Below are 10,624 nucleotides of genomic sequence, written 5' to 3'. Positions count from 1 at the left end.
GTTGATAACCAGGTGTTTGTGGCCACAGCATCACCTGCCAGAGATGAAGCTGCCTCCTACGTGGCCTGGGGTCACAGCTCTGTAGTGAACCCTTGGTAAGAAAACACCATGATCACTTTTACACCAGTAACTATGGAGGTTATGATGGTGAGTGAAAGACGCTGACATTTGAAAAACCTTCAGGCTTTGAAAAAAGAAAAAAAGAAGCACAAGTTCTGTGTTTAAAAGTGATTTTTCACTGAGCTGCAACAGTTGAGTACAGAAGAAAATTGCATTTACCAAATAAAAAAATAATTAGACTCCTGATCTCATAATTATGAGAAAAGTTCAGTCATAGCTGATCTACAGAAAAACTGAACACTTTTAGGTTTTATATGCTTTTTGTTTCCTCTTTGTATGAGAAGCTGGGAAATATTGAGTTTATTTAATGTGAATGGTGTGTCTGCCGGTTTGTTAATAAATCCACCTGCACAGTAGCCTGGCCCTTGCCTTCCTACACTGTTCCGCTCAATTCTAGTTTCCCTTCACTGCTCCGTCTGGGATTTCTACCACAGACAAGGATTTCTTCAGGAGAATTTTCGTCCGGGCCAATCAGAACAGGACGTCAATTTTCTCCGCAGTGTCCGCTTATAGTTTAGCATATGGCAGTGGAAGAAGTGAATGAAGCCAGTCCGTGTTAATACGGCTTCCAAATTAAATTAAATTTGTCTGACAAACCAGCAGCTCTCATTTACAGTCGTCTCGTTCAGCACGGTACTTCTCTCCTCTCAGTAGGGTTGTTTACAGCGCACACAATTTCCGGTTAGCTTCTTAGCTTAGCCTCCTTCACAGTGACATACATCGCGGCCAACCGATCCAATCGTTTTCAACTTCAACGGAGGCCACGCCTCCAGCAAGAATTGCTTCTCTATAACCGAGAGTCCAGACCCTCGTACGAAGCAAAGTGAAAGACGAGGGTCTGGTTTTTCCAGGCTACCGTCACACAAGTCTACGGGGGTTCTGTTTACACCGGTACTCAACTTCCTTAACCAGTAGTGGTACTTCTGCCGGTTTCAGCAACTGGATATTTCAAAATAAGAGTCCCATTCAATACAGTCGGAACAAAACATTACAGATGACATTAATATAAGTCCTTGCGGTTGTTCAAGTGAAAAGCCCACTCTGACCTACTGGAAATCACTCTCTTCTTGCAGTACAGGATGCTATGGCTATAAGTAGTTAATGCATCTGAATTGCATAAAATTATGTTCTGTAATGTAAAGAGCACACTTACTCCCGTTTCTTTCTCTACAACTTTATTAAAGGAGGAAAGAAAAGTGTTTTTAAGCTAATAGTAGCTGAAAGAAAAGCATAAAATAAGCATCTTGAGAAATTTTCATATCTCAANTTTTTCGACCCGCTACCAGAACCACCCACCCCGCATGAAGGTAAAGTTACGTAATAAGTTATTAAATGTCTAAGCATTAAACGTAAGTGTTTGCATGTAACCAGTTCGCTGCAGCCGAGGAGATGCTGAGCTGTTACACCGTTACTTCAGCCCGTCTTCCAGAACCGAGCCCCGACCTGCGTGTGTCTTTTTTATCTAACTCTAACTTTATGTTAAACACCGGGTTAAATGTTGTTGTGTTCAGAGTGTCGTAGTTATTTTAAAGACGTGCAACTTGCACGTGCTGAAGAGCTACCTGTGTGCCCTTACCCATCCAGAACCAAGCCCCGACCTTTTGTATCTAAAGTCCAACTGTGTTAAACGTTTATGTGTTCGGAGCGTTGTCGATATTTTACTATAGAAAGCGCACCAGGCCAAATGCACGTGAACATTTTACGTTACTGTGATACGTAAACACGTGCAAGTTGACCGAACTCCGGTTCTGACAGAGAGCACGTCACAGCGGGAGCTCATCCTGTTTCTCTCATCGTGAAAGACAAGTTGTAGCTGCTGCATTAGTCATTAAACATTTATTAACACTAAAAGAGCAATATTTGTAGACTCCAGATCACAGCAAAGACATTTGTCCCAGTTTAAATTTAATTTTCCCTCAAACCCGTGAAGAACAAGTTAATTCTACAAAATGTTTTAACAACAACAATGTGTTTTGTCTGTTTGGATGTGCTAAATGTTTGTCATCTTTATAACTATACTACTAACTGAACTGTGATAAATATAATTCATGAATGATCAAATATGAAGAATAAATAGTATGACTATGATTGCCACTAGAAATAGAAAACCTTTGAACATAATAGGTCACAAGTTGCCTTCTAGAAGGATGTCAAATCATCAGTCAGTGTGATTACATGAGCTATAATCCTATAAATATTCTCTTTTGAATGAATTATTGATTTTAGGGGAGAAATCTGTGAAACTCAAAAAATAAACAAATTAATAAAAAAATTAAAAAGAACTTACCGTAACATATCCTTTATAAAGACACTTTATGTGCTATAATTTTTCAAATTTATCAGAGTACCTCAATTCAAAACACTGATATTACATAAAAATAAACTACAGAAAATTGTTAAAACTTCTCTTCCTTCAGACACTTGTTGGATAGTGATGCTGCAGGTTAAATTGCATGTTTATTGACAGTTAGCTGGATGACTTATTTTTGTATAAAGGCAACACTGGAGGTTAAAACACAAGTTTCATGCCATGAATGTATTTAGTAGATGATTTTTTTTTTGGTTGTTTCTAACCAAATAACTGCACTTGTAAAATACAGCTAATTTAACCAGAGAGCACTGAATACCTTTATYTTCGGTGCTTTTTATTGAGCAACACACACGTGCTTGGTTGTAATACAGTAGAATCCCCGAACCATCGCTTATATTTTCGGTCTTAAATTTCATTCAAGGTGGTATTAAAAAGGTCTTAAAAAGTCTTAAATTTGACTTGCTAAAACCTGCAGATACCCTGTCCTGTTACTTCAAATGCAAATATCTCAACAACTCTTCATCACAGCAGAGTGAAATTATTTTTGCAATATGTTATTATTATTTTTTATATACTGTGTTGATCCCCTGATGAGGAAATTAAGTCTCTGCATTTTACCCATCGCACATGTGAACACACGTGGAGCAGTGGGCTGCCAATTACAGCGCCCGGGGAGCAGCTGGGGGGTTAAGGGCCTTGCTCAGGTGCCCAAGGTGGGGCTGGTTGGTTCGGGGAGTCGAACCGGCAACTTTCCGATCACAGACTCGGGTTCTCTACCCTCTGCACCACCACCTCCCATAATACAGTATTATTGTCTTTCCAAAAATGCATTCGTATTTATTGCAAACATTTGACGTCACAGGCACTTTAAGTCAAGCTGAAGATGTGAAACAATGACAGAAGTTTAGAAATGACCTCGCCTGGTACTAATACATAAGCCAAGTTTATAGACTAGAAGTCATTCACACAGGAAGTTTAAAAATGTTAATATGTAACAACTTTTTATGGTGAATAAGTGAACCACGCTGCTCAACAGGATCCATCCCTGAAGAGGATAGTGGGAAGTTYTATAACACCTGTGCAGTGTTCAACCCTGATGGGGAGATGCTCCTCAAACACAGAAAGGTGTGTCTGCATCAGCTGCACTGATTAACCCCACAGAGACACTAAATTTTCACATACTCCTTYTGTTTTTCCTTAAAGATTCATCTGTTTGACATCGATGTTCCAGGGAAAATCCGCTTCCAAGAGTCCGAGACGCTGAGCCCCGGCAGCAGCCTGTCCATGTTTGACACACGTGAGGGACAGTTAGAGACTCCTCGTCTTTGTCCTGCAGCGTTGACAGGGATTTGTTCTGATCCTGTTCTCTCCTGGTGCTCCTACAGCATTCTGTAAGGTGGGCGTGGGGATCTGCTACGACATGAGGTTTGCAGAGCTGGCTCAGCTCTACAGCAGGAAAGGTAAGCAGCAGAGCAGGGGTCCTGGACGGTACCGGAGAGAACAGCTGATCAGCTGGTCCTGTTTGTCCTCAGGCTGCCAGCTGCTGGTTTACCCCGGAGCCTTCAACATGACGACGGGTCCGGCCCACTGGGAGCTCCTGCAGAGGGCGAGGTCAGACTGGGTCACCTTTAAGATTCGGAACGAGTCGACTCGCTTCACTCACCACTGAAACGACAATCAGATGTTCCAAAAACTGACCTGTAGAAGAAAACTGGACCAGTATCATTTCATTTTAGTGTCACTTAAACAGAACACTGCACAGGAAGTGCTACAGCTAGCTGCTGCTTGCAAATGTAACATAATTTGTTCATGTAAAGATAAGCCAGGTTTTGTGAGGTAAAAAAAAAAATAGGGTCACTATTAATAACTTCAAGCCTTTATTGTGTCATTATTAATTCTGAGAGTGTTTTAATATTTTTGAGAATAATTTACATATATTTTTTAAAGTTCAGATTTTCTGTCATAGAGTTTTACAGACATTATTGTGTTGTTTCCTTCACAGGGCAGTTGATAACCAGGTGTTTGTGGCCACAGCATCACCTGCCAGAGATGAAGCTGCCTCCTACGTGGCCTGGGGTCACAGCTCTGTAGTGAACCCTTGGTAAGAAAACACCATGATCACTTTTACACCAGTAACTATGGAGGTTATGATGGTGAGTGAAAGACGCTGACATTTGAAAAACCTTCAGGCTTTGAAAAAAAGAAAAAAGAAGCACAAGTTCTGTGTTAAAGTGATTTTTCACTGAGCTGCAACAGTTGAGTACAGAAGAAAATTGCATTTACCAAATATATCCATATTAATATTATAATATCCATGTATAAGCCGCACTGGACTATAAGCCYCATGGTTCAAAGTTCAGGGAAAACGTCGCGGCTTATAGTCCYAAAAATACGGTACATTCCAAAGCCGTTTGACAGCCTGTGCAGTGACCACTTTGAAGAGGTGCACCTGAAGTACAAGCTCTGGCTTCTTCGTCCACTCAGCTTCACACCAGGAAAGCAGGAGCTTTTACCAGAAGCAGTGCCAACATTTTTTTGTTACAAGCGAAAAGCATGTCTTACAGGTATGTTCTGAAAACAATGTGTAAATTAGTGTTTTGTGACAAGAAAATACATACAATCCATGCATTAATAAACAAATGAAATAGTCTAAAATTGTTATACATTTACTCTGTTGTAGTAGTTCATTAACYTRAGTTTGTTACCCTAGCTTCTAAATGTTTATTTTATGGACTAGAATCGCGTTAGCTAGTATCAAGCTAACATGGTATTCGGATAGCATCGCGTTAGCATTGTTAGCTTGTCAAGTTCGTTATCATTCTCACCTGCCATGGTTTATTCACTGTCAGTGTCYCTCAWTTGTGTCCTCTGTTGTCAGCAGGACATTTCAACACCCAGACATTGACTGAAGAACAAYGAGCAGTGCACACAACAAGTTTGGAAACTGTGGTGAAACAAACAGACAGTTCAGAGTCGGACAGTGTTGTGGCGAACACAGCGAGTCTGGAGACAAAGAAGGGAGATGTTTAAGTGGTAAATAAGTATAAACAACAACATATATGTTTATTATTGTGTATAACTGATTTTGCATCAGCTATTTATTGTCTTGGTTTGGGGTGGGGGTGCAGGTGGACCGCATCAGGTGCACGGGCATTGCAGTGTAGTACAGTCAGTGGAGGATGAAATGATAACGGGAAAACTTATTTTTATATTGACAGAGCGAGTTGGATGGTGGTTATTTGTTGTTATTGTTTTTTTTTACTACAGGCTCTGATGGTTATTTGATGTTATTTATTATTTTTTTACTACAGGCTCTGACATGTTGAATAAATTTAAAACTGGGATATTGAAAAAAATCAGTCAAACATGAAAAAAACTTGAGTTTGTTCTTTATGGCCGTATTCATACAAAATGACGTAAAGTCTGTAAATTACAGACAATCCGTACAACATGGCATGTTTATGATATTCCTGTTGTGTTTTTGTTTGATAATGTTTTTTTTTGTAACCAGCTTGTGACTGGCACTATGGAAAGAGACAGAGCTACAGTATATGTCTACAGTTGATTTACAGTGAATGCTTACAATGAGGTTTTATAAGCTCCATGACCTCTGGATGTTACATTGTGTGTTGACAGGCAGCAGAGCCCAGAAAGCTATCGAAGAAGTTGTACTGAGCTCCAGGCTGCTGAAGGATGTCCGTCAGCTGTGCCCTACAGAGCAGACATCATGCCTGGAGTCATTTCAAAATGTGGTCTGCTTCTTTGCAAGCAAACGTGGACATTTTTTTTCATCCCTCAATGGAAGCAAGGTATGTTCACTTTTTGCTCAGCCTATTCAAAATTAGAACAGGAGTTATACTAAGTTCATCATTGTGACAGTAATACAGCACTGACATAACTGTTACTTTTCTAAACAAAATGAATAATTTTATTTCACTTTAGGCTTATTAAATAATGTTTGGGTTTCATTGTTTATTTGTTGCCTTTTTTAATACCAGGACTTTTTTATTGTGCTTGCAGAGTTATTTTGGCAGCCCTCTGCTTCAATGATAATGTGGCAAAGGACCAGGCCAGAAAACATGATGGTGCCCAGCAGTGGAAGGTTTCTTATCCGAAATATAAGAATGGTGGTGCTGTGGTTAAGCCATTGAAGGAGCCTATGGTGAGATCTTTTAATATCAAGGACATTTTAACACTGGTTTATAAATCACTCATTGAATCCACCATCACCTTCAACATTTTATTCTGGTACAACTTCCTCACTGTGAAACACAAAAACAAACTGTCACAAAACAAAAATCAGGCCAGCAAAATAATCGGTTAATCTCAAACCCCTTTTTCTGAACTACATGACCGCTCTGTGATGAGGAAGGCCACCCTGATCACAGAAGACCCCGCTCATCCCCTCATCACTCATTCCAGCTGCTCCCATCAGGCAGAAGGTTCAAAGTTCCTCTGGCCCTTAAAGCAATATACAAAAAGTCACTTATTCCACTTGCAATATCCACTCTAAATACTTTTAAATAACAGCAGTATTGTAATGTATTTAACAGTTACTTTTAACAGTCCCTTTTATGTGTTTTTATGGGTGTTTATGCAAGTATGCTGTTGTTGGAGCCCTGTCAAAGAAAAATGTCACCATCTGGGACAGACAATAAAGTTATTCTATTCTATTCTACTCTATTCTATTCTACAGTGGGGAGAACAAGTATTTGATACACTGTTGATTTTTCAGGTTTTCCCACTTGCAAAGCTTGTAGATGACTGTAATTTTTATCATAGGTACTCTTCAACTGTGAGTGATGGAATCTAAAACAAAAATCCAGAAAAATACAATGTATGATTTTTAAATAATTAATTTCCATTTTATTGTGTGAAATAAGTATTTGATCATCTATCAACCAGTAAGAATTTTGGCTCTCACAGACATGTTAGTACTTCTTTAAGAAGCCCTCCTGTTCTCCACTCATTACCTGTATTAACTGCACCTGTTTGAACTCGTTACCTGTATGAAAGACACCTGTCCACACACTCAATCAGACTCCAGCATCTCCACAATGCCCAAGACCAGAGAGCTGTGTAAGGACTTCAGGGATAAAATTGTAGACCTGCACAAGGCTGGGATGGGCTACAGGACAARAGGCAAGCAGCTTGGTGAGAAGGCAACAACAMTTGGTGCAATTATTAGAAAATGGAAGAAATACAAAATAACGGAAAATCTCCCTCGGTCTGAGGCGCCATGCAAGATCTCACCTCGTGGAGCATCATTGATCTTGAGGAAGGTGAGGAATGAGCCCAGAACTACACGGCAGGACCTGGTCAATGACCTGAATAGAGCTGGGACCACAGTCTCAAAGAAAACAATCAGTAACACTCTACGCCGTCAAGGATTAAAATCCTGCAGTGCACGCAAGGTGCCCTTCCTCAAGCCAACGCATGTCAAAGCCCGTCTGATGTTTGCAAATGACCATCTGAATGATCCAGAGGAGGAATGGGAGAAGGTCATGTGGTCTGATGAGACAAAAATAGAACTTTTTGGTTTAAACTCCACTCGTCATGTTTGGAGGAAGAAGAATGATGAGTACAATCACAAGAACACCATCCCAACCGTGAAGCATGGCGGTGGAAACATCATTCTTTGGGGATGCTTTTCTGCAAAGGGGACAGGACGACTGCACCATATTGTGGGAAGGATGGATGGGGCCATGTATCGTGAGATTTTGGCCAACAACTTCCTTCCCTCTGTAAGAGCACTGAAGATGGGTCGTGGCTGGGTCTTCCAGCATGATAATGACCCAAAACACACAGCCAGGGCAACTAAAGAGTGGCTCCGTAGGAATCATCTTAAGGTCTTGGAGTGGCCTAGCCAGTCTCCAGACCTGAATCCAATAGAAAATCTTTGGAGGGAGCTTAAAGTCCGTGTGGCCCAGCAACAGCCCCGAAACCTGAAGGCTCTGGAGGAGATCTGTATGGAGGAGTGGGCCAAAATCCCTGCTGCAGTGTGTGCAAACCTGGTCAAGAACTACAGGAAACGTCTGATCTCTGTAATTGCAAACAAAGGTTTCTGTACCAAATATTAAGTTTCATTTTTCTGGTGTATCAAATACTTATTTCACACAATAAAATGGAAATTAATTATTTAAAAATCATACATTGTATTTTTCTGGATTTTTGTTTTGGATTCCATCACTCACAGTTGAAGAGTACCTACGATAAAAATTACAGTCATCTACAAGCTTTGCAAGTGGGAAAACCTGAAAAATCAACAGTGTATCAAATACTTGTTCTCCCCACTGTATGTATCCAGTTATTCACAACAAACATCAGCCCTAGCTTGTACGCACTTTCACTGCATCTGTAATAAAATGGACACTGATTTGACGATGTGGAATGCTTTTGCATAAATTCCATTTATGTAATACAAGAATATCACTTGTATCCTGCTCTCAGATATACTCTTTAGGCAGCTAATTACTCATTTTGTTAGGTTTAGTTTTTTTGTTCTTTAATTTGTATTCCTTTATTTTTCTTTTGATAAATCTGATAGGCATTTTGTTGTCCTGTCATTCTAGACTGTCAGACAGCTGATGGAACTCGTGTGGCAGATGCGGCTGGAGTTCCCCTCCTACGATGAGTCTGGCCCCACAAACTCCTGTTCCYCCCCTCACCTCAAGACTTGAGAAAGTTGTGAAGACTGAAGCCATAGCTGGCCACAAGTCACGATTCAACAATACACAACTGATGTGACATTACTTAGTAAAAATAAATGTGATGATCAACATTTCATGTCKTCATACTTTTTCGTTGTATTTCAATACTGTATGATGTCATTTTTTGACAAAATCTATGAGTATCTAAAATTATGTTTGGGGTAAAGATTTTTTTGTGTTTCCTGAAAAATAAGTGTAGCAAGGTCTCAAAAGCTGACAAGAAATGAGAAAAACATTTTCACACAAGCAGCAGTGGTCAGTTACTATATACATTTATTGTMATTAACATTACACYACAGAGTTTGACATGTCACGGGTACTGGAAACCACAGTACTCTTGAGAAGGGAATGCACTTCGAATCTTGGAGACGGCACAGGCYGGGTGAATTCTTCTGTCGTGTCTGTGTAGTCGAAAGTAGATAAATCTGCTCAATCTTCTATATGCGATGTATCTGTAGATCCTGGGAACACACAATTATGAAGGGGGGAAAGCATTATAAATTGAGAAAATCTATCACTAAAAGTAACTGCATAGTAAAACTAAGACAGAAAAATAGGAGCACAAAATGAAACTGTCACACTTTTGCTCTAAAATAAATATGATTCAGTTAGACACAAAYCAAACGGCTATAAAGTAATTCAAGTATTAAAATTCTGATCTTGTCATGTCTGGGTGCTTTGTTAGGAATAAGTAACATACTCATGACGTGGTTCATTGTCTCCAATCGGACCTGCATCCTGCAAATATTCATAGGACATCTCTACCACCCATCTGTTGAGGCCATTGGCTTCAAATCCTTCATGTTGGGTGCTTCCTGCAGCCTGAAGGCGAATGCATGTTTCTCCTGGCAGCAGACACTCTCCCWCTGTGTCTGCATAGGGACACAGTGCCCACATGTACACCTGCTTTAGCAATGGAGGAGTAGTTACAGTAAGCTACCTGTGCATTTAGATTATATAGAGAAACGTGTATTTCATCACATCAACTTGGGAAGTAAGTCCAATTTGGTCAAAATGACCTGAGCACTTTCTTTATATTCATGATTTGCAAAAAAATAAAAAATAAACAACCAAAAAAAAACTTTTTGATACTTAGATCCTTCTGATAAGAGCAGTTCCAGAGATCTGATAAAACTGTTTTTTATCACAGTAATTCATTAATATTTCTGTCCTTAATATCCTTTTTTCGATCATTCTAATAAGCAGTTTTATCTACAGACCATGTTGGGACTTAATCCTCTGTTTGATGTGATGGATCACAGATAAACACCAAACCCCTGCACCAGTGGCAGATGCTGGTCTTTCAAGAAGAGGAAGCTCAGTTTCGGCCTACATAATAAAATGTGTGGGTTATAAATTCTACCCTCCGTTCCTTTTCAAGAAAATGATCTGTGACCCTGTCATAGATTTTTTTTAGTTTATAGTATTTATTCATTTCATTAAAAAAACATTACATACAACAAAACAATACAAATAAATAAAA

At 39.7% G+C, this 10,624-nt stretch overlaps 1 protein-coding gene across 2 annotated transcripts in view; it reads left to right on the top strand.

Moving 5' to 3' along the window:
* nit2 (nitrilase family, member 2) overlaps window positions 1-10,624 on the top strand; it is a 31,711-nt gene that overhangs the window by 10,239 nt on the left and 10,848 nt on the right. Inside the window, exons 4-8 of one of the 2 annotated variants that reach the window (XM_014020233.1) lie at window positions 3,468-3,556; window positions 3,635-3,728; window positions 3,817-3,891; window positions 3,964-4,042; window positions 4,434-4,532. In XM_014020233.1, coding sequence (XP_013875687.1) covers window positions 3,468-3,556; window positions 3,635-3,728; window positions 3,817-3,891; window positions 3,964-4,042; window positions 4,434-4,532 — 436 coding nt within the window. Of the gene's footprint in view, window positions 1-3,467; window positions 3,557-3,634; window positions 3,729-3,816; window positions 3,892-3,963; window positions 4,043-4,433; window positions 4,537-10,624 lie in introns of those variants that run through there. The other variant, XM_014020234.1, reaches the window with a different exon arrangement.

Source organism: Austrofundulus limnaeus, unplaced genomic scaffold (genome assembly GCF_001266775.1).
Source record: "Austrofundulus limnaeus strain Quisiro unplaced genomic scaffold, Austrofundulus_limnaeus-1.0 Scaffold245, whole genome shotgun sequence".
NCBI lineage: Eukaryota > Metazoa > Chordata > Actinopteri > Cyprinodontiformes > Rivulidae > Austrofundulus > Austrofundulus limnaeus.
The sequence above is the reverse complement of the archived record's forward strand: the minus strand, read 5'-3'. Positions and strand labels throughout refer to the sequence as shown.